Consider the following 24,085-nt stretch of genomic DNA (forward strand, 5'->3'; position numbering starts at 1 on the left):
TTTTGTTTCTTTGTGCTTGGCCTCTGTCACCTGTACAAGTTACAAACATCCCCCTCTTGGCTCGCACTGGTGGTGTGAAAACAAGTTAGTTAATAACAGACTCCTCAACAATAGTAGTGTTTACTGCTGGAAATCATCCAAGAAAATTAATCATTTCTTTTGAGCAGGGTTGGACTAGTTAGTGCTCTGTAAAACCAGCCGGGACAGACACCAAATGGCAAAGAGGAAAAACGGCCCAAATGACTGATTATTGGGCAAGAGAGCCTTTTCACACCCGCAGCGAGTGGGAAGCAGCACCGCACTGGGAAACACAATTACACACGGCCTCCTCACGTACAAGGTGGGAGTTTAGTGACAAAGCTGTGTAATGGATCCTGCCTCATTCTACCTTATTAACATTGTAATGGCAGATAAGGAAGAAAGACCAAAAAAACAACCACAAGACAAATCCAGAGAGGCTTACAGAAACCACTCCCAGAGCAGAAAAGCCCCCCCCCCAGCTGATGACATCAGATGCTGGAAGAGTACAAGGGGAGGTAGAACTTCTCTTACTCTCACACAAGCATCCACTGTCAGAAGTGGAGCCTGAGCACCACGGACCTTTGTTCTGGTCCAGTATTGGCTCCAGTTCTCCCAGGGGATGGCTCTGGCCCTGGAATATTCCAGGGAACTTCCAAAAAATGCCAAGATGTTTCTGACAGTGGTTTTTGTAAAGAAAACGATTGTACCTAGGGCACAGGATGGAACCAGTCCTGTGGAAAGGTGCTCAGCGTAGCCAGTGGAAACCAGGTGCCAGCATCTCAGACTGGCTGGCCTGTGCGCAGGGCTGGTGGAAAGTGGGGGCCAGAAAGGAAGGGCCAGGCCTCCAGACGGTGCCTCCGAGCTGAAGGAGTGCTGCACCCACACATCTTCATCTCAAAATAGACCCGACTGCAGCGCCACAGCAAGTGCCAGAGACCACATAATGACACCGTACAGTGCGGGTACAGAGGGGAGGAACATAGGAAAAGTATATTTAGCAAACTATTTCCTGATACTCTTCCCCTCCTGTGAGGGCTAAGCATTTTAAACAAACGTGGGCAGATAAACTCTGCCCTTCAAAGCAGACAAGACATTTCACAGAAGCACAGAAACACGTTAGGAAGGGCCATCTGGAAGTCTCTGGCCCAGCCACCCCCTCCCAAGCACATCCACTCAGAGCAGGATGCTCTGTTGAATTTGGTACCGAGTTCTCATGGCCGCCCTGCAGCCTCCTTCCTCTGGCCACCTTCTTGGCAGAAATTTCTTTGTATTGAGTCAGAAGTTGCCACATTCCAACACGTCCCTGTTGCCTCTGGTCCCATCCCTGTGCCCCTCTGAAGAGTCAGGCTTCACCTTCTCCGCCCCTGCCTGTTCGGCAGCTGCAGGCAGCAGCAAGACCTCTCCTTGACCTCTCCTAAAGCCTTGAATACCCCCCATTCCCCCAGCACCCCCTTGTAAGCCCTGCGCTCCATTTCCTAACACCCACCAACAGCAGGAGGCACAGAAGCATCACAAAAAACGTGAAATGGGCAAGAAGTGTGTTAGGAAAGTGAGTGAGCAAAGCGAACTGGTGGCGGGACCCACCCTGACAGGAACCGTGTGACAGTCCTCCAGGGGTGACAGCGTAACCCATCACGACACTAGGTGCAGTCTGGGGGCGCATGCCACCAGGAGGAGATACCACGATGGGCTTGGCAACAGCACGATGTCTCTGTAAGCTGCTATTTTTAAGATTTGAGCAAAATTCACTGCAAGGAGGCAGGAAGAGCACTTTGAGGTCAAGTGATGGGCTGGAGCTTGGGCAGGCTGCAGGCAGGCATCGGCATCAGGCTGGTCAGACCAGTAATGCTGGTTCCAACCATTTCCCAGACAGCAAGGCAGAGTTTCGGCACCCAGGACTGACCGAACCTGCACTCTGCTCTGCACCACCCCTGGAAACAGGCTAGAAATGCAGAACTTTGCAACTACAGACAACACAGCAGCTCGTCACACAAATTTACCAGGTAAGGCTCAGCTCGGCTGGCCTACACAGGGAGCAGAAAGCAAGCACGGCGGAGCAGAGCACCCTCCTTTACCAGCAATGCATAATGGTGATTCTCAGTTCCTGGGGTCGGTGCTCCCGTGCTGGCTGTGGGACTCCTACTTGAGGAATCAGAGAAACCAAGCAGACAACAGAAATTGTCCCAGTCACACGGGACCTTCTAACACAGCAAATGCCCACCTGCCAGCGACCCTCTGAATCATAGAATCCCAGCCTGGTTTGGGTGGGAAGGGACCTCACAGCCCATCCAGTTCTAATCTCCCTGCCATGGGCAGGGACACCCTCCACCAGCCCAGGGTGCCCAAAGCCCCATCCAACCTGGCCTTGAACACTGCCAGGGAGCCAGGGGCAGCCACAGCTTCTCTGGGCAACCGGTGCCAGGGCCTCAGCACCCTCACAGGGAAGAATTTCTGCCTCACATCTAATCTAAATTTACCCTCTTTTAGTTTAAACCCATTACCCCTTGTCCTATTGAAACTACCAGCTGGCCCATAGGACTGAGCTAAGGGAACACGCGGGCTGGGAAGCGGCTGATGGAAGTGCATAGAAGTACCCTGCAGCAACTAGTCCTGAGCTGATCCTGGAAAACTGGCTCATAGACATACTAGAGGTTTCCTGTGTGACCCTGGAGAGGTCACTTCACCCAGGCCTTAGCTTCCCTTGCCGTACACAGAAGGTGTCACATTTAACCGTCACAAGGATTGACTCATTGATGTCTAAGGCACTTAGAGATCCTTGGATATGGAAAAAAAACATGAAAAGAACAAACACTGTGGAGGGAATACCAACCAGAGAGAAAAGCCAACACACGCGCATGCTCCCACCCACCGACTCCACAGAGCACACAAGGCCCATGGTGTTTATAACACATGTAGTACAGACAAGGTCATCTTTCTACTGGTAAAGACAGAGAGGAGAAAGATACCAGAGATAAGTCTATCAGGGTATTTCTGAACAGTGTTCCCAAAGGATCTCATGATGAACTTGCTTCCACTAGGAAGGATCAATTGTTTGCTCTCGGAAAGGCCACCCAAATACTGGGCAATACAGCTTTTAGGCCAGAAAAACCACAGATGGGACAGGCTGTGATTTGCAAAGCCACCTGATTTCAGCAGCTCTGTTTGTTGCAAGTTTGCATGCTCCTTCTTCTTACCCTGATTCAGGGATCTTAGTCCTTCTTGCCCTAGGCTGACCAGTGACACAGAGGGACAAGAAATAATGGAGCCATTCTCTTCAGTGCCTTGTAGCCGTCGGTGGCTTCCAAGCAGTCCTCTGCCCAAAGATGGGAAGAACAAGTGGAGATGAAAGCCATTCTCTCCCATATCCATCTACCTCCCCACAAGAGCTTTGGTCTTTTTCACTGGGATAAATTTCAGCACCAAGTCTGACAGCCCCCGCAGCAGCCCTCAGCCACACAGTGGCTCTACCATTATCACTCTGTCGTTTGGATGTAAACTGGGACAGCCAGCATGGTGCAGGGGCCGTCCGAGGCAGCCTGCAGTTCTGCCAGGGCCAAATTGGACGCAATGCTGTTGGGCTGCCCAGGAACGACAAGGTCTGAGTCAGCAGCTCCCGACCCACCAACCACGATGGACAGGACTGCATCCGACTCCTGGAACGGTTCTTTGTTAGGGCCGCCTTCGGGGGGGCTTTCCCCGGCAGCACCGTCCTTCAGCTCTGCCAGACCCAGCGGGTTGGGGAGGGAAAGGCCCGCCTTGCGCCCCCGCGCCACCCGCTTCTTCTGGGGCTTCCTGAGCTGCAGGTCTTTGTCCTTGGGTGAGCCCAGCCGGCACTTGTGGTCCTTCATGTACTTGTGGCGCGTGAAGCCTTTGCTGCAGGTGGGGCAGCGGTATTTGTAGTTGCCGGTGTGTGAGCGCTGATGCTCTATCATGTGAGCTCGTCGGCTGAAAGACTTGTTACAGTACTGGCACTTGTGGATCTTCATCCCTGCAGAGAGCATCGGAGGAGAGAGAGCTCAGTTAGAGACCCTGCATCCTAATGCAGATTGTCAGGAAAATCTGCACCGCATCGAGGGAGTGCATGACAGCTTCATCTCGTCTTCCAAGGAGATGGCCCCTGATAAAAGGGAGGAGACATTGTGCCAGGCAAATTTGTGGTCAGAAAAGGCTAAGTGGCTACACCTTGAATGTCTGTGTTTCTGAAGGGCTAAAACAATAATTCTTGCCTCAAATAAGAGGATTAAAATATCACCAGAAAAAAAAATGTCAAGAAATGGTGATGAAAATACAAAACGATCTTAAACTGTTTTGGTTTTTTTTTTTAGTGTATTTGTTAAGTAAAAGAATTTTCACTTTTTTTCCCTCCCAAGTATGGGAATGTACAGTCTGAAACAAACCACCCATTGCACTGTCAGCACAGTCCCATCTGATCACATTCTGCAGGGCTTTGGACATGTTTTACCCCAAGAGACAAAAGTCAGAATGTTCCCTAGGACATGGGAATAAATTATTTGTCTTTATTAGGAGTGGGAGCATCATTTTTGGGACACAAAAGGGAATCAAATCCCAAGAGATCTCCTTTTGAATGTGAGATGGTACTGGGGAGGAGCAGACAGAGCACTCTGGATATTTGTTTGATAGCAAACACAATGAGTAATCCAGCTCGGCTCCCGCGCCTTGCCAGCAGGCCCTGCTACAGATTTACATTGCCTTCGAAAACAGACCAATGCTTAGAGCTGTAAACACAAGCTCACTTAAACAGGCCTGCAGCAACAGAGAGAAAAAAATCTAAAGCTAATAAATGATATTAGGAATTTAGGTCTATATCTGGGAAACACTGTACCACATGCAGCGGAAAATTCTCCCACAAGAAACTACACAGTAGCTGTGTTAGCTGAGCAGTGGGTGGAGGCACACCGCAGGGGAAGCACCTGTAAGGAACATCTTGACCTTCTGGGGGGATAAAGCAGAAACACTTTCACAGTTTGCTCTCTCATTTCTTGGACTTACTCCTTCTGTAACATGCTTCTGCAGCACCACAGCGAATCCCAGCCACTTCATTCCCAACCACGGGCAGCATGGGCAGAGCTGCACTTACCCGAATGGGACAGTATATGAGCCTTCAGCTTGTCAGGTCTGTTGAACTCTTTATTGCAGCCCGTGTGGCTTCTGTAACAACAACAAATGCTGGTGAGCGGCACAAATCAACTGAGGATCGATGTATAAACAGCTCCTGGACCATAAAGAGATCCACGACCCTTCTCCTTAGCAGCACCCAGATGGGTGCCTCGGTGCAGCTTCAGGAGGAGCTCCACTGTTTCAGCCCGTCTGGAGAGGGGCAAGAAATAAACAGGCTGCTACAGGGGTGCGTGGCTTCTGCTAGACTACACGTGGTGTGTGTCTCGCTAGGAATGCTCCTAAAAGCAGCAGGTTCAAGGTCCCAGCTGGAGACAGAAATACTTCAGAAGGAGCTACAAGGTGGTTGGAACAGGGAGAAGCCAGTCAGCGCTAGCTCCCTCAGAAGGCCCATGCTGTGCCTTGGAGTTGGAAATGCACCTTATAAACTTGGGTTTCTCTGGCTCGTACATTAGCTCCTACGTTGCCAAGTGCTTTTTGAGACACGGCAGTTGGGGAAAGCCCACCGATTCAGGCAGCCCTGTGCTTTGTGGTCAAATACTACTTCTCTTCCCCAGTACTCCCCAGGTGCTACACTCCCAAACCTCCCATGAAGGCAGGCATTATTTTACAGGGCTTGATCAACTGAGATGAAATGTGACCCCACAGAAAGTCAATGACAAAGAACTGGGACTTCTGGGTTCCCGGTTCAACAGCACACAGCATTCCTGCCTCCCCAAGAAGCAGAGGATTGGTAGATGCCATGCATGTACCCTAGGGTACCCGCAGGAGACATTCCTTCCATCCCAAACCCCATCAAGACATGCCACCATGATGGAGACACACTACGTACGAGAAGGGACATTTATATTTCTTAAAAGGCTCATGGATCAGCATATGTCGTTTGAGTTTGTCTTTCCGATTGAAAGCTGCATCACACACTGAGCACTTAAAGGGCTTTTCACCTGGATAAAAAAAGAGACCAAGAGTCAGGGAGAGTCCAGTCACACAGGGCTGCTCTAGTCACACACAGAATTCACTCTGGCAGCAGCGCCACCCTCTGCTTCTCTATAAACTTCCCCAAGGTTCCCTACCCCACCTGATGGGTAAATGGGTGGATACAATCCACACTGTGCACTGCTCCTGCTCTCCAGGGCCAGCTTCCTTAGCTTCTGCAACCACAGGCAGTAGGGAACCCACTTCTGCGTCCTACTTCTAACTGGCGCGGTACTGGGCATGAGGCTGAACCAAAACCATGCATTTCCTAAACCCCATGTTACTACAAATGACTCGTGCAGTCAACTCTGGTACTCTGGTTATCAGGAAAATAGCCATGGCATTCCTGGGGGCAGCAAGGACTGTGATCATAGAATCATAGAATGGTTTGGGTTGGAAGGGACCTTAAAGATCACCTAGTTCCAACCCCCCTGCTGCGGGCAGGGACACCCTCCACTAGACCACATTGCCCAAAGCCTCATGATACGGAGATGGTGAGCACTGTGGTGCCGGGGGAGCCCGTACCTGAGTGGATGTGGGCGTGCAGCTTGAGGTAGTGTTCCCGCCGAAAGAACTTCTTGCAGATCTGGCATTTGAACTTGCTGCCCCCACCATGCGTGGGGATGTGGCGGCGCAGGTACCTCTCGCAGGGGAACACCTGTTAACACACAAAAACAAGGCTAAGAGCCAGCAGCACACAAGGGACATCACGGAGCCGGGGAGGGGGGAGGTGTGGCCTGTATAGAAAGCACAAGAAGCTCATGGTGACTGCTTTCTTGGAAAGGATGCACCGAGGAAACCTTTAGTTTGCATAAGGAAAATATGGATAGAGCTTTAAAAAAAAAAAAAAAAACCAAAAAACAAAACCCCCCCAAACTCTCTTATCCTTAAGAAACATATAAGCTGAAACCTTGCTGCTAGATTTTGTAACACCATACTGCTGAGGACCAGCACCCTAGATGGATGCCCCATCTCCCACCAGAACCAGCAGGATGGGCTGGGCAAGGACCCCCAGTAGTTACCACCTTCCCACAGTGTTCAGTTTGTGTTTCCCGATCATTTGTTACCAAGGGTTCCCATTCATGGTCTTTATAGAGCCAGGATGAAAGGTTCCTTTGGCTAACGGGGATACTGGCAATACCCAAGTGAATTCCTAATGAGGATGCTGCAAGCACACATCTGAGGGGAGCACAGGTACCTGTGCTCTCACAGCTCCAGAAAACTGTAATATTAGTAAGAATACCAACAGAAGTAAAAAATACTGCTGCAAATAATGGGCTTTGACACCCCTATGCTACATGCTGAAAGTCCGACCCAGGCTCAGAAGGGCATCTGTCACCCGGTGGGGGAAGTGGAGAGAAGACAGGTAAAGAAAGATGGGTTACTAACCATGGCAGGAGAGCGTTTCCCCTTCCTGAGCTACCTCAGTACAGAGTGGTCACTCCTTTGAGATTGTCCCTGCCCCCACTGCAGGATTTTCATTTCCTTTGCTATAAACAGAGGAGCAAGGGTCCAAATTTTAGTCTGGATTTCAAAAAATAATTTATTAGAATTCCAATCCCACAAAATTCTGCCCCTCAAACCTCCTCAGGGGCTGTGCTGAAGAGAGTTACTTCCAGCCAAAACCTACCCAGGCATCGTTCCAGTCCCAGTCACATCACTCAGGTTTCTCTTTGCCAAGGACACAGAGCACTCATCCAAAAGAGAGGAACGAGGGGGAACCCAGAGACTTCTGTTGTGACAGATGAGCTCCACAGGGCTTTTCATGCCCAACCTTCCAGCCATAGGTAGCCAGGCACGGCGGGTCAAAGGCACTGCTGCCGCTCTGAGACTTCCCAAAACGAGCCTCGCTCCTCCTCATACGCTTGATTTTAAGAAATAAGGACAGCAGCCCAGAGCAAGCAGTCCTGTGCTGTCATGGGAATAAGGGAGCTCCCCTGACAAATTCTGTTCAGCAAACGGGACCCGGAAGAAAAGCCAGCACTGCAGGGAGGGACATGCTTGGCGTGAGAGGTCAGAGAGCTGGAGGCCAGGGGTGCAATCGCCTCTGTCTCTCTGAAAAGCACCTCGTGAGCCTGCCAGTCCGTACTGAGGTAGGAAGGGAGAGGAAAGGGAGCCAAGGGCTCCCAGCCCCTCAGAGCCCTAGCTATGTGTCGAAGACCGGCTGAGGCAGCGGTCACCCACCCACCTTCTGGCAGTGAGGGCAGGGAAAGTTGTGCGTTGCTGTCTGCAGATGGTGCTCCAGGGCTTCCGGGGTGGAGTACTTATTTACACACTTCACACATCTGAATGCAGAGAGAAAGGACAGAGCCTGTGAACAAGGCTACCACCAGCAAACCCCGCAGCGCAGGCAGATCCCAGGCAGGACTGCCCAGCCCATTCACCAGCCACCTTCCAGGTTGATTTTTGGTAGGGTCAGTTTGGTACAGACAGTAACACCACCACCCAGGTGCTCTGAAAGCTCAGCAACCCACATAGCCAGATCACACTCACACTTAGCATCCTTCGTGAGAGGGAGATGCTGGAAAACTGGGTAGAGAAGCCTTTAAATTGCTAGTGCTCTTCCACACAGAGTCCTGTGAGAGCACCCAGACCTGAGCACATATTCCACATTGCTTCCTCATGGAGACATGCCCTAACGACTTCACCTTATTAAAACACATCCTTCCATCTTGATTGCACAAAGACAGCAGCTCCCAGCGAAGGAGCTGAGAGGGGGGTGACAGCATAAGAGCACTGTTACCCATGGCTGGGGCAGCGACAAGGCAACGCACTTCTATGTGGGGTCTCCGGTGTCTAACAAAGTTGCCACCTCTCCAAAACCACCTGGGCCCTCTCCACCTAACTCACCTGTTCTCACATATCCTGGCAGTATTTCTGCCAGAGACCTCTGCCAAAGCTGACTGATAACGGGCAATGGGGACATGCATCATCAACAGCGAACACAGAGGCACTCACAGCGTGTATTTGCTGTGAAAGCCTTTTTCCTTACATCAGACTAAAACCTCCTCAAGCACAAGCAGGGCTCTGATCTCAGAGATCCCCACTAGCAAGCTCTAGGATGAAGCTCTGCAGCGCAAGGGTAAGTAGAAATCATGGTCTATGTAAGAAGTAGATGTTTATTCCATGAAGCTCCTAGGTGAGTTCAGTATCTTCTGGGCTTCCTACTCTTCCTCTATGTCTCTACAGGCATTTCAAAAGCTTCAGAGAGCTCTTCATGGAACTCCTCACCCTTTCCCTCTACACTAGCAAAGAGGCTTTCTCAGGTAATAGACCCTTTCGCAGCAAAGGGATAGATCTTTTCTGAGCACAGCTGCTACCACCCGTGCTCCCTTTGCTGCAGGTGTTTAAGAATCACAGAAAACAGGCTGGGAAGGGGCTTCCCTGGGTCTCTGACCCAGCCTAGCACAGGTTCAGCTGCGCCCATCTTGCTCTTGATTGGTGATAAGAGGACTTGCAGTGATGGGATGTTCCCACATATCTGATCCCAGCCTTTCACTGTCTTTCCAAAAGGCTCCTTGCATTCAAAATGCGCTGCCCTAGCAGCCCGGTGGAGGGGCCCCCACCCAAAAGAACTGCAGCTGCTGAACACGCACCCCCTCTTCCCTCTAACGTCCCCACCGCTCTCAGCCAAACACGCTCTGCACCCACTCACTCCTACAAGCCTTGTGAGCACCGATTGCTACTGTACTTGTACACGGCCACGTCCTTCTTGGGGCTGTGCTGGGGCAGCAGGCTGTGGGAGTACTGGTGGACACCCAGCTCGTACAGGGAGGGGAAGTCCTTGCTGCAGAGGTGGCAGCGATAACTCAGCTCCTCCTGATGGCTCTTGATGTGCTCAAGGAAGGACTCCAGCTTCTGGAAGGTCTGAGCGCAGGTCTTCACCACGCATTTGTACACCTGGGAGAAGAAGGGAGAGCGACTGGAGTGGCACACCATGGAAACAACCAGGGAAAATCCTCTGCCAACAGGCAGCATGGCCTTCCTCTTTGGAAATCATTGCCATGGGTCATTTACAGAACGGGACCTCTGCCTCTTCACCCACTGTGCTGGAGAACAGCTGAGCTGATGTTATGAACAAAGCAGCACTGTGGTTCCCAGAGCATCCCACCACACCCACAGGCATATTAGCACTCAGTCAGGGCACAGCAGCGAAACCCTGCCCTGCACAGGACACAACGTGGTGGTAAAACCTCCCCTTCCTCTGCTGCCTCCCTCAGAGTAAAGGTCTTTAAAGAACAGTGCGGAGCAACTGCAAAATGCAGCTAACAGCTCCAGGTGAAGACAACAGCAGAACCTGCTGGGAGCCAAATGTTCTGCAAACACAGATTGTCAGGGCACTCCCCTAAGAAAGGAGGGTGGGAGAAAGAGGTGTTGGTGTGAGCACCTGAAACCACTGGACTGCGTGAGACCACAACACCCCAGCAGTGACCGTCCCACAACCTGAGAGCTGCCACCTACACCGAAAACTTTCAACTTTGCGTCTTTGCTGCTTCTCTAGTCACCCAAACCTGCTCGGCTGGTGGAGCAGGGAGCAAGGTGGAGGCAGCGGAGCTTTTCAAAGCCACCCAGACCCCACAACTGCAACCCAGACACGCAGAGAGCCGAGCTGCATGGGAAGCGCTGGCAGCTTTACAGAGCAAGAGACTCAGGACAGACCCTATATGAAGCCCATCCCAATCCCACCACCGACACAGGGCACCCTCTGTCTCTACCTGTTCATTCTTGTGCTGTGTCATGTGTGATTTGAGCTGGAAATAGGTGTTGAATTTGCTGGGACAGAACTGGCACTGGTAAGAGCTATCGATCAAGACAACCTGCTTGGCTTCCAGTTTGCCCGCCTCACTCTCGTCCAAGGGGCTCAGGTCTTGGGGTGGTGGTACAGGGTTTCTTGTGGGCTGAGCCAAACCTGGAGAAAGGGAGAAAGTCACAGGCTGCCATGAGACAGCTCTGAAAGCTGCTCTGCAAACACCATGCGGCTGAGACACACCAGGCCTGGCTCTGGGTCCAGGTTCTTCCTTCCTTTCAAAGACAGATTCTTTAGATCAGATGAATCTCACTCTCTAACAGGGTAGTTTTAAATTTGTCTACAGATTATTATGGGCTCTGACTACTCTGTCTTCCTCTCCTTAACCAATTCTTTTTTTCCAGGGACATAATTGTGCTCTGTGGAACAGTCAGCACAACAGGCCTCCACCAGCGAGCCAGAGCCACATTTACTCCCAGGAGACCAGAGGTAAGATCCAACCAGTAGCTCACAGTCCATGATGTCTGCAGAGGGCAGCTCCAGTGGGGCCTTGTCCTAGGCTTGACATTGTCACTGTGTTCCCTCCCCTCCTACTAGGACTGAAGCCACCAGCAGAAAGGGTTTGCCAGCAAGGAGCTCTCCTCTGCCTCAAGTATTTTCAGTTGGTCGCTGGGGTCAAACCCAGCCCAGGCATGACTTGCACATTGCAAACAAGCCAGAGCACTGGGCTATGCTAAACCACCGGCTTGTCTGGCCACTGGACCAGAGCTGTCACGTGTGGCTCATGCACTGCCAAAGCTGCACCTGCCAGGGCAGGAGAAGGGAGAAGACACCTCGCCCTGTCCGCACACACACATACTGGCACAGTTTGGAGCCACTGTCTCCACCAGCACCTGAATCCACTGCAGCTGGGGGTACCCAAGGATGCACCTGCCAGCTGGAGTCAAGCAAACGCGTCTCGTTTCTCTAGAGTGTGCTGCTAAACCCCACGGAAAGAATGCAAATAGCACACACAGCTCCTGCCTCCCCTCCCTCCCTGCGTGGAGTGTGGGGACGTGCAGACTCCTCGCATCACTGCTCTGCCCCCAGCACGTGCCATCCCCAGGGCAGCAAACCTGTGTTCTCCTCGTCCTCTGGCTGGTTGGGGTTCAAGGCCATGACCTGCACTGTGATGGAGTTGCGGGAGATGGTGCATCCCAGCCCTGGAGGCCACACTTTATGGGTTTGCATGTGCTTCTTCACATTGGACTTCTGGGCAAAGGCTCGGCCACACACGATGCACTGGAAGGGCTTCTCACCTGTGTGACTGAAGGCAGAAGGCACCGTATCAGCAGCCGGCAGGGAGGAGGCAGCCCCCAGGCATGGACCGTGGTGGGGTGGCTGCTGCGGGACTGCATGAAGTACTCTGCTTGGCAGATCAGCACCTGGACCAGCCAAACAAGGGCTTTGAGACCTGATTAACTGGAGTAAGTGGATTGTGAGAGGCTTGGGGAAAGAGGCCTGGTGCACAGACAAAATGCTTGCCATCTGGGGATGACAGGGGATCAAAGGAAGAAGCGGGAGAGGAAGAGAGCTCTGCAGCAACATCAGGGCATTCGCTGTTGGGGTCTCCACACAGACCATGGGGACCCCGTCTCTTTCTCAGGGGCACAACTCTTTTCTTCCCTGTCACTCCTCTCTCTCCTGCACACATGTGGCTTCTAGCTTGCAACCCCCTATCTCCCTGAATTTGCTCTCCCCTGTCCACAGCAGAATGGTCCTTCTACCCTGCCCTTCCGCTGCAGGAGAAAGAGCGGACTCTAACACATAGAGTATGTCATGTGAAGAGTCCAGGCTGGGAAGGGGAGCAAAAGCACCACTTGCTCATTCTCATCTGCCCTGAGTCTGGCAGACTCTGCTGGGGGAAACTCTGAAGATTTCAACTGCCTCCTGCCAGAGAAGAGCTCTCTTGTAAGAGCTCTCTATACAGACACTGAGCTTGGCTTACGGTTCGCTAACACCAGCAAACGTGAAAGCTGCAGCTTGCTAGGGAGGGAGAGTGGAGGAAAGGGCAGAGGCAAGCAGTGGAGATGCTGCTGCTCCAGTGATCAGGTGACAACAGGTTTGGCTTTCAAGGTCTCATGAGCGAGGAAAACAAGTCTCCAGTCCCAGCCCATAATCAGCAAGAAGATTACATCCGTGAGGCAGCCTTCACCTCAGCCACTGAGGAGGTGTCCTGGAGTGTGTGGGGGGGTGAAGGATCACCACCCAGTGCAGCACAGATTCTGGGACGTGACAAACGCAAGGTCTACTGGACTGCACAGTCTCCCTCAGTGGGCCTGTGCCCACCTCCACCCCAGCCACTTCGCTGTGTCTGGGCCACCAGCACCGTTACCTTCTGATGTGCTGCTGCAGGTCGAAGTTCTTGGTAAAGGCCTTTTCGCAGTACGTGCACTTCAGCTTGGGGGACTTGGGTTTGCCTGAAAGAGCACGAGCACACATAGGAATGAGACCGTGTGGCACAGCCCCATGCCACCTGCACCACAAGGCCCTCAGCCCAAGACATATCTCTTCAGGAGCAAGAAGAAAGGGCTTACGAAAGGATAAGATCTGCCTGGCCAGATCAAGGAGAGTTTATGAGCACAAGGATGTATTTAACATAGCCTGAGCTAACTCTAGAAGTACTGAGGAGACTAGTAGTGGAGGGGGTAGGGCATCCCCTTCAGGCATTAACTGCTCCAGGGACCCTTCCGGATGCCTACTTTAAAGGCATGTTGGGCACTGGGAAAAGACACGGGATTAACGAGAGGAAGGGCCCCAGTTCTGTCTCTCTCCTATGAACTCATCAAGGTCAGCCATCAGCCAGAGCACATGCATATTTCTCCCATCCAGATCAGTTAGTCACATCTTCTATCCACTATGATGGGGTATAAACCAATGGAAAACAGCAAAACCGTGGGCTGCTCTAGGAAAATCTGGACTGACAGCTGCAGCCTGCACGATCGTTCACACTTCTGCAAATAATGTTAAAGCCTAGCATCTGTATGGTTGTAACTCCAGAGGCCCAACCTTCCTGGGGAGGAAGGCCTCGTGGCTTTCCTCCACCTCACGCCAGGGACCTCCCTCATCACTCAGCTAGGCGTGCGTGCATCACACCAGCAACAGGCAGGCTTGGCCAGCGGAGGATCTGTCACTGCTCTGTCCTGTAACACAGCATGCTCTGTCCTGCCTCACCTGGAGACAGGCGTGTTTGTTCACAGGTGTGAAATGTGCGGCAGGGACAGGTCTGCTGAGCCCTGGGAAGAGTCTTCAGGGCCAGGCCACATCCAGCCCACTGGCCTTGTGGCTGGGCAGTCGTCCTTGGGTTAAACTGGATCAAGCTCTAACACCTTACTCTGCAGGATCTCCCCATTTCAGGTGTGATCCAATAAGCACGTAGCTGCAGAGGCTTAGCTCAAGCTCACCCATGCAGTATCACAATGACAGTCCTTCATGTGCGCTCAGAGGTGACAGACAAGAAGCACGTCCACGCTTTCACCTGCTCTTGATAGCTTCATGCAGAACATCATGTTCCTCCTCCAGAGCTGCACGCGCAGCCAGTGCCACCCCACTGTGCCTGGAGAGCCCATGCCTCGACAGAACGAGCATGGCAGCCTACAGGTTAGTGCAGGGCAAATGCTGTAAGGACACTTACCTTCCTGCAGCCCGCTCTCGTTTTTGCAGCGCCGACTTTTGGCAGCAGAGGTGGAATCAAAACCAACCACACCACCTCCTCCTGTGCTGGTCAGAGGTGTGGGAGTGCTGGTGCTCTTGGACTTGAACCCCTGCTTCCCAGGGCTGTACACAGGAGGAGAAGGGTACACGGGACTTTCCACACACTGGCTTGGTACCTGCAAGAGTGCAATTCATCAGTGGAAACAGGTTCGCTACACAGAATTAGACTGTGCCCCAACCTCCATCTCTAGCAACACTTGCCATACGAGGCTATTAGTCTCACTGAGTTTTCTGCCTCCTGCCAAACTGGATCAGATTTCTGGTTCAACAGTCCAACAGTGTCTCTCTAGCTAAAACTAACACCCTGCACAGTGTGAAACTCTCCTGCTGAACATCACAAAGTATCCAGCAGTTACTACAGCAGGAACAGGACAGCAAAGAAACACTCTGAGGGAGCCATCCAGTCCCTCATCTACATCTTATTGCCTAGAAGAGTTTCTTATCCCTCCAGAGGAGGTTACCAGAACGATCATCGCTGACCCTGTGGGTTCACACCAGCCCTAAAGGCAGGGATCTTCAGGCCCTGCTGCCTGCCCTGACAGGACTGCAGAAGGGAAGGAAAGCACGAGAAAACTGCAGGTGGCAAAGTACAGCTGTTTACGTCAGCACCAATATTAGAAAAGGATGCTTAGAGAAAAAGACAGAGGCATCAGTTGGGGGTGATACGGCTTGAGGGCGTTTCTGCTGCCCACCCTGATAACACAGAGCACCGCGCATCCAACATCCCCGTCTGTTTCTGACCACAGGCATTTCCAGATCAGATGCCAGCTACAAAGATAAGGCAGACAAACCTCTGACGCACCCAGTAGTTTCTGTTGCAAATGGCAATGCTAACGTGGAGGCTACTGACAGCTGATCCACCAGTAAATCCACCCCTGCCTTGTCAATCTCACTGATATTGAGACTGAATTCTCCCCTCCACTTATGCCTGCAGTGCGCAGGGTGCTGCTCTGCACCCCTCTGGGAGGTGTGCCCCTCACCTTAGCTCCCTCTCGCTCCCAACACCTGCAGGTATCTCTGAGGGATACCTTTGACCGCATCAGCCATTCAGGTCTCCTAAGCCTGTGCCAGCCAAGTCCTCGGTCCCTCTTAACTGTTTCTCTTGTTCTCAGAACCCCCATCATCTTGCTGACACCCTTCTGTTCAGTACGTTCTCCGAGAGGAAATAATCATCGTCAAATAACCTAACCCATCTTCCCAGACTCTAATTCCACATTTCTAGTCCAGGCAACTCCCGAGCAGCCTGGCTTGCTAGAAGAGGCCCAGGAGGGCAGAGCCCTGTGGACAGCCCCTGGCCTTACCTCCATGGGCGGGTAGGGCTGCATCCCCAGCGTCTGGATCTCCACCGTGCTGTTTGCTGCCATAGCAGTGGGCGCACTGTACACTTCAACCACCCCGCTGCCGCCAGCGCTGGGTGGCCCCGGAGCCCCCATGCTCGGAGGGGGAGGCGGCGGAGGCTGAGGAGGGGGTGGCGGCGGGGGAGGCGGAGGTGGGGGGGGCTGGGAGAGGTAGCCAGCCCCAGCGTGCATACTCAAGCTGCTCTAAAACCAGAACAGGGAGAGACAGACAGACAAGATGTTGAAAATGCAGCAGCAATGAGTTGGAGAGGCTGCTCCCTCACACACACTCCCAATCCCAATTCAAAACAGCACCTGCAGGAACAGCAACGATGTCTTGACACAATGCAGCACTGTCCAACTGCCAGGTTGGACCAGACTGTGCTGGCTTGCAGAGGGTTGGCAGGACCTGCCAGTAGACATTGTTGCCTCCTCTAAAATCCAAGTGCTCAAGCCCCACTGTTTGTTTTTTTTTTCCTTTTTGCTTTATTTTTAAAGCTTTTAATCCTTCTGGCTACAAAGAACATTTTCAGAGCATGGCCAGCCCCGGGGAGAGCCCAAAACAACCATCCCAGGAGGAGAGGGATCCATGGAGCAAACTGACAAGGGATCTGGAAGCCAACCGTTATACGGGGGCTCAACAAAAAGGTGGAGAGACCATGTTACAAAGATTTGGGTATCCAGCAACAAGGACACCAGGAGAGAGCAGGTCCTGGAGCTATCCTGTCATTTATCCATCACTCCTTCCCGAGCCTGGCTGTCACGTTGGGAAGGTGCCCAGGATTCAGCATCGAAGCACATCTCTAGAATCTGATCGATCGACAGGACCCTCCTGCTGCGCAAGCACGGCCCCATGCAGTGGGATGCCCTGGGCCCACACATGCCCCTTACCTGCGCTGGGGGCTGCACCGTTGGCATGGGCTGGTCCAAGGATGTAAAAGCAGACATGGCTGACATCAGCACCTCATCGCTAACTAAGATGTTCCCCTGCACCAGGGTCTGGATCAAAGGCGATGGGGGAACGGTGATGTACGTAGAAATTTGCTGGAAGAAAAAAAGATGCATTATTGACCAGCAACAGGACAAAACAACTAACAAAAAATGATTACTCTGCTTTTTACTGAACCTCAAATTCTGCTTTCACAGCCTCTGGTGAGCCACAGTAATTATCTACAGCTTCCTGCTGAGTCCATGGTAGTTTCTAGCCATAACAATAAAGCAGCTCCAGAAATGTTCTTCAGAAAAGGAGGTTAAAAAAAAAAAAAATCCACAGTGGCTCAGAAAAGTGGCCACTGGCTACAATTCAAATCAGGGGTTATTAAACAATATCTGCAGGACAAACTGGTTGCGGCCAAGTTCAGGCCTTTCCTGGGTGCTTCCCCCAGCTAGGAAAGGTGGAGAACTGAGGGAGACTGCTCTGGCTGCAGATGGTGAACGTCAGGCTCATCTCTTCAGAGTGGAGTGGGATTACAGGAGGGAAGGGAAGCTGTCCCATTTTCCAGGTGGAAACAACCCGTGTTTGCAGCCCTGGGCAGCACCATCCACTGGCACTACATTAACTTGAAAAAGCAGTTGGTTTGAAAGCACTTCAGAAACCACCATGGTTGCAGGCACAGTACATGCCATTCACAAGAGACTTGCTCCCGAGAAGTCTGTTGGGAAGGAGTTACTCTAGAGAGAATATTCCCTCAATGCTTGTCACATAACATTACGTGGGCTTACCTGCAGGAGGCTGAGAAGAGGGATGCAGGGATGAAGCTGCCAGACATTGCCCTCCTCTTCTGCCCACAAGCCAGACCATGGCCCAGGGGACAACAAGAGCCATTCCACCCTGAGCACCACACAGCGTGCACCCAGACATGTGGCCGGCGCGCGAGGCTGTGACACTGGGGCTCTTCAGTAGGGCTAAAGTCTGGCTGTAGCACAGATACGATAGGAAACCCCTCCGGTCCTGAAACAAGGGCTATCAGACACTCATGCTGGAGGACACATCACTGCAGGGGACCAGGCAGCTTTAACCATGAGGTCAAAAGCCAACAGGACCACAACTGAGCGTCCCAGCAGAGAGGTCAGTCACAAGGCACCACTGGATCTAAAAGCATCACCCCAGATGTCCCCCCACTCCCAAAACCATAGCGACAGAGCAGTAGAGCCTCTGCCCACAGCACGGTACCTGCCGGCTGGCACTCGGGGCCTGCTGCACTGATGTGATGGAGGGGGTGTACACACTGTTGGTGGCCAGTGAGACCGTGGAGAGGGAAGGGGCATTTCCCTGGCACTGCTCTCTCTTGTGGGTCATGAAGGCAGGCAGTGAGTTGAACTGCTTCTTACACTTCCCACAGAGGAACACGTCTTCATCATCTGCAATTAAGAGGACCAGATCACTGCTCCAGGCTTTCTTCTGCATTCCCCAGTGCTACACCTAACAACCACAGCCGTAGGAAAACAGACACCTTTTGGATCTTGGCACCTCAAGGCCATCATCATCAGGAGAGATCAGCTGAAAGGGCCAAACCGTCCCTCCTCCCCAATCCCAAGCTCTCCCTAAAGCCAACTGACGTGATAGAGCCCATCTCAACCCTGCTCCCGTATACGTAACCCATCATCTCCCTGGGAAAAACTGAATCCCGCTGTCTGTCTTCTCATCCCAAAGACACGAACAACCAACCCAGCCTTGCTCCTGGAGCACTTCAGTGCTTTTAGTCAAAACAGCTTCTTCCAAAGCACCCGTGTTGTGTCGGCTGAGGCAGATTTTATTCCGCAGGTTGCACAAATGAAAGATCAGGGCACAGAGTCAATGGCAGCTTGTGTTCAAAAGCCACCCCCCCACAAGACTGTTAGTCTTTGGTGCCTATGCTTGACGTTAGAAGCAGAAAGAAGACCCAGTAACCCAGTTACCGTGTCCTCAATGAAATTTGCAGTATTAGCAAACCACACAGGCATGCACCATTTTGCACTTGAGCCAGCCAGACTCACAAGGCTGCGCCTCCTGCCCAATTCACTGCCTGAAGCAGAACATTTTTGGGGATGCAGACTGTAACCCCTCCAGGGGGTAACTCTATCCACCCAGCAAGTCCTGGTCAAGTGCTATGAGTTTTCACGTGCACATGAACGACCAGTTCCCATATTCATTCACACAGATTAGATAATGACTGGAGTTGTTGCACATCCCCAGAGGATAAGGAATGGCTCATTAAATAAAAAATGTGAAGAGAAACAAACACTAGTGGCAGGGAAAGCAGCTGCTCCCTCCCTTCATGCCTTGATTGGGAACACACGGTCAAGTCTATTGTCATGACCATCTCCAAAAGCATCTCTGCCTGCTCAGGCACTTGTCTCCTCCTTCCTGCTCTGCCTAGTCCTGCTGAGGACTCACAACACCCGTAGCAGCACCCTACATGTACAGCTGCTCTGCTGTCTGTTCCAGTAGTCCTGAGTGCATGCTGTAGTAAGAGATCTGCAGCCCCCCTGCCCCTCTTCCCTGTCTCCTGGTGCTGCCGGGACTCACCCATCGACTGGATGGCGGCGGTGGAGTTGACATTCTGAGCAGATGGATCCGTCACACCTCCCTGACCATCCAGTAAGGACTGCACAGCCAGCACCGTCTGATTATCCATTCCTGAAAGGAGACACAAGCACGGATAGTAAACTGAGCCCAGCTTGAACATGGAGTACTCGGCCGCCGGGAGCTCGCTCACGAGTCGTGGAGGGAAGTGGCTCACTGGCTGCTGCTGTCTTCTCCTGCAGAGTCACTCTCCCCTCATCATCCCCCTCTACTCCACAGCATTAACTATCAGCTACAGCAACACTCCCACTTGTCTCCTTTGATAGAAGAAGAAAAGGGAAGAAGGGCAAGGAAAGCCAAAAGAGGGCTTGTTTTCAGGCATTTGCTGCAGAGAGGAAGGATGCTTACAAACAGAGGGTACGAAAGGAGCTAAAAAGTAGATACTTGGGATGTAATGGGCCAGACGAGGCAGCAGCCTGGGTGGATCTCCCTGGGGACCCAGCGTGATACAGCACAGACAAGCACTGAGCTCACCAAAGACAAAATCCTTGGTGTGCAGCAACTCTGTCTCAGCAGCAGGGTTAGAAATGCCTCCCTGTTGTCAAGACCAGCGTTCCTGGATCTGATCAGACACAGGGCTGTGAACTACAGGAGGATTTACATATAGCTTTAAGAAGGTAATATTAAGCATGGCTTCCTCAGAAAGATGCTTTGGGGGGGATCTGCTCAAACACCAGCCGCCACCCCGGTATTGGGGCACGTGGGAGAGCGGGGCCACGGCTCCCCCACTCCCAGGACTGTGCTCCTCCACGGGCTCCTCTCAAGCAAGAGCTGCCGGTCGCTCTCTCTCACTTCCATTTCCCTCAGGACTCCATGAAGGCACACACACACAGAGCGCCAGATTTGTTGTCAGGATCGGCTCACTTGCTTTGGCACAAATATTTTTCACTGCAGCTAAAATGTTCTAAAATATTCCAGATAAATGCAGGAGATGGGGACTGCCTGTCCAGGGAGACAACCTGGCCAGCAGCGCACGGCCGGCGGATCAAGCCCGACACACTCTTTCTTTTTAGAAATCAGATGTAAAGACACATAGAACAATCTGATTATGGAAAAAAATAGCAAAAAGGGATGATTTTTATGCACCACTCCTCCCTACCATTCCTTTATGACAAGGAACTCACAAATAAAACAAATGGCATGCCAGGGTTGTATGTTTTACCTTGTGGATTAAGGGAGAAAAAAAAGGTGAGGAGTTCCTAGGTTGCTTCTCACTTTTCTTCAAGATCTTTTCAAAACAAAACTGTAAAGCTCTGAACTCAGAATTATGTGCCACAGTAAAAAGAAAACCTATCGGTCTGATCATTTCCGAGCCGTGAGGCAAGGACAGTTCCTGACATGAGCTCGCTTGGCAAACAGCACCAGGAAGGACAGCGAAACGCCGTAACAGATCACAGCATAAAGGAACAGCGCAGCAGAAGCCACCACCTCATCTTCCCATTGCAAGTTCCTCTTGTCACTTTAAAATTTCCCCTGGACAACTGGGACGTTACCTTCCCTACAGGGAACACCCATATAATCCATGGCATTTTAAAGTCACTTTAAATACTCACTTCTCCTGCATCTCCAGTATGAAGCAAGTAACACTAAGACTCCGTGAACACCTTTTTCATTGTTCACCTTTCACCAAGAAGAAGTCGCAAACGCTGCACGTGCCCTTGGGGGAGAGGAGAGCACTGCTCTCCAGCTGCTGGGGAGCTGAGGGCACGAGCAGCTGCTGGAAAGCAGCAGATCACACCACTTCACACACTACCATAAAATTACCACCGTGCCTATGGGAACCCTTTCACATAAATCACACGGAGGCCCAGCAAAGCTGCAGGTCCAGTTCTGCAAGCCTTCGCTCGCACAGAGGGCTGCAACCAGCCCTGTAGGACAACCCTGCTGACAGAACGCTGCTGGAGCACTCCTGGGTGGATCTTCTCATACCGACTGAAGCCTTGATTTAAACTATACATCCTCTTCTACAAATAACCTCCTGGTCAACTGCAAAGGCAGCACTGCAGGCTCTTGTTGGCACATCCCAACCAGAGAGTGAAACGGAGCAGCCGTTCTTCAGCAGAATTAAGCTAGCAGGACACAAAAGAAAAAGGGGGATCAAAAATTCAGGTTTAGTATATTATGGGGATAATTAAGAACAGCTTGCATCAAAAATGCACTGGACGACCCACTGGACAATCAGGTTTCCTTCTGACACGCAGCCAGATCTTCCAAGTGAAAAAGCCAGATGATTGCCTCGATCCCACTAGCAGGAAGAAGCTTGAGGAGAGGCCAAGACCTGAAAACAGATGACAACAATGCAGCAGCATTGCAGGTGTTGCATTCAGCCTTCTTCTGGAGAAAAGTGGCCCAGGACAACAAAAATATGTTGCTCTTCATTCATTTGGCAATTCACGCAAACGCTCGCAGAGTCTCTGCAGTTTCACAAGGTAAATGCGCAACGTCACACTTGACGCAGAGGGAAATCACCAAGTTCAAGGTTTAGTAACCCATGAAGACAAGCAGGCAGAGTTACTTGGTTACTCGGATGCTGTTCACGGCCTTCCACAGACTCCAGGAGAAAGCTTTGGATCGATCCTACACTGATTACAGCCAGCACTAGCCTGCAGGATGTTTTTCACAGTCACGAAACCTTTAAAAAAAAAAAAAGAAAAAAAAAAGAAAAAAGAGCCATCTCTTCTCTCCCGGCAGCAGCAGGCTTTCCCCAGAACCAAGGCGATTTGGAGAAGCCAGGATAAAAGTACAGGACTACTGATTTGTGCTTTCTTTTTCCCTTTCAAATTTCCCTCAGTTTAGAGAGGGAACCAACTGTCTGTTTCACCCAGGTGCTACTTTTCCCTCACACCCTCAATTTCACGCATTGAGTCTTTTTTTCTGCCAAGACGAGCACCAGGTGCTTCAGTGACGGGTGAAGATGCACCTCTGCCCCACAGCACCTGCTGAGGACACGACTGCTCTCAGCACTGCACACCAATGCCAAGTCACCATCAACTTGTAATCAAATCAACAAGACAAAACAAACAAGCTCAGCTACTAAAAGGTGCCAATTATTGTGGGCTTTAAAAAAAAAAAAACCAAACACACTTTTTTTTTCTTCTTAATTTTCTAAAATGTTTTGCTCTCCTGAATTCTGCGAGGAGCTGATTGCAGAGAGGAAATAGGGAACCTGATTATACACAGAGCGCTGTCAAATGCACCACGTAACCTGACAAAATAGAGAGAAACATTTCTTCGCTCTTCTTTCTGCTGCTGCGATCGCAGGTGCTGTTTGCAAAGCACAGAGCAATGATCCCAACACAAGGCCTTTCAGTTAGTGGCGTCCCCCCACGTAAAGGAAAATATGTTTGTAATCCAATTCAGGAAATAAATGTCTTGTGAAACAGTTTTGCTCCAATTGGGCTGACCCTGAGCTCAGGGTCAGACTGCTGCAGCTTAGCATGTCTGAGAGTCCCGCTCAGACGGCACCTGCCTGTAACACAGTGTCCCAGTGGCGATGAACATGAGCACCACCCATTCCCCCGCACAGCGGACAGGAGCTGGGCACTACCCTGGCTGTGCCGTAGAGCACGGACCCCCCGCACCAACACACACACAGGGGCCAGCACCCACCCGGGGACCATCCCCCGGGCAGGCGGGGAGCAGGGCACATCAGCGGGACCGGCAGTGCGATCCCTGGGGTGCAGGGAGGATGGGGGGACCCCAGCACGCAGGATGTGAGGGTGCCCCGCTGCACGGCGGTGTCCCAGCGTGCTGGGGATGGGGAGCGATGGGAGGGTGAGGGGCCCGAGAGCGATGGGGGTGCCGGGGGTGCCCTGGGGACTGGTGGCCCCATTCACTGGGCACAGAGACGGGGGTGATGGGAGAGCCCCAATGCGCAGGGCACAGGGGCAGGGAGGGAACGGGGTGCCCCGGGCTGGCGGGGGGGGACGGCGCAGGGAGCCGATGGGGCGCCCCGTGGCACCGGGCTAACGGGGGCTGCCCGGTGCACAGAGATGGACGGTGCGGGGATGCCTCGACGCACAGGGCGGGGGTGGCAGGGGTGCGCAGGGAGCCGGGGACGGCGAGGCGAGCCCCGGGCTGCCGCCGGGGGATGCCCGGTGCGGTCCCGCCCCGCCCCCGCCGTGCGGGGCCGCTCGCGCCGCCCGCCTGCCCCGGCGCCGCGCCGGTGCGCGCTGCCGCCCGTGGGAAGAGGGGAGGCGGGAGGCGGGGGGGGGAGTGGAGGGGGAGCGGGGCGCGGCCCCGCGCTGCCGGGAGCCCCCCGCGCCGCGCCGGGCCAGGCCTCTCGGGGCGGCCCCGCCGCGGCCCCTCGTCCCGCGCGGCGGCGGCGCTGGGCGAAGGGGAGCGAGGAGAGGCGCATCCCCGCTGTCGGCCCGGCGCGGCGCGGCTGGGCCCGGCCCGGCAGCCCCGTTACCTTCCAGGGCCTCGAAGATCGCCTGCGCCATCTTGGAGCTGGGGCGGCCGCGACCCGCCAGCCGGAGCGGGCACCGGGAGCAGCGCCGCCGCCCGCCGCCAGGGGGCGCCCTCCGCCCGCGATGGGGCCCGGGGAGGGCG

The 24,085-nt window shown here is 52.8% G+C and overlaps 1 protein-coding gene across 3 annotated transcripts; it reads right to left on the reverse strand.

The window, feature by feature from the left end:
- Positions 1-2,914: 2,914 nt before the first annotated feature.
- ZNF341 (zinc finger protein 341) lies at positions 2,915-24,076 on the reverse strand. 3 transcript variants are annotated; one of them, XM_054845875.1, is made up of 15 exons: positions 23,946-24,076; positions 19,478-19,588; positions 18,143-18,330; positions 16,861-17,013; positions 15,934-16,173; positions 14,553-14,748; positions 13,254-13,338; positions 11,995-12,185; positions 10,848-11,041; positions 9,824-10,032; positions 8,321-8,417; positions 6,658-6,790; positions 5,990-6,101; positions 5,120-5,190; positions 2,915-4,009 (listed from the first exon to the last, which is right to left on the reverse strand). In XM_054845875.1, the coding sequence occupies exons 1-15, from the start codon at positions 23,974-23,976 to the stop codon at positions 3,495-3,497; spliced, it is 2,526 nt and encodes an 841-aa protein (XP_054701850.1). In that variant the 5' UTR covers positions 23,977-24,076; the 3' UTR covers positions 2,915-3,494. The 3 variants fall into 3 exon arrangements, with proteins under 3 accessions (XP_054701850.1, XP_054701849.1, XP_054701851.1); XM_054845874.1 differs by lacking the exon at positions 23,946-24,076 and having other exon boundaries at positions 19,478-23,744; XM_054845876.1 differs by lacking the exons at positions 18,143-18,330; positions 19,478-19,588; positions 23,946-24,076 and adding an exon at positions 17,692-18,134.
- Positions 24,077-24,085: the final 9 nt, after the last annotated feature.

The sequence above is a fragment of the Grus americana genome, chromosome 17 (genome assembly GCF_028858705.1).
Source record: "Grus americana isolate bGruAme1 chromosome 17, bGruAme1.mat, whole genome shotgun sequence".
Classification (NCBI taxonomy): domain Eukaryota; kingdom Metazoa; phylum Chordata; class Aves; order Gruiformes; family Gruidae; genus Grus; species Grus americana.

Bases quoted from the DNA above. Each gene is read 5' to 3' on its own strand.
- ZNF341 (XM_054845874.1), bottom strand. From the start codon at position 19,637: ATGTTCAAGCTGGGCTCAGTTTACTATCCGTGCTTGTGTCTCCTTTCA. The intron at 8,418-9,823 runs GTACAGTAGCAA...CTCTGCATTCAG, and splicing joins AAGGACGTGGCCGTGTACAA to ATGTGTGAAGTGTGTAAATA. The intron at 6,791-8,320 runs GTGGGTGGGTGA...GTGTGTTAACAG, and splicing joins CCTGCCCTCACTGCCAGAAG to GTGTTCCCCTGCGAGAGGTA.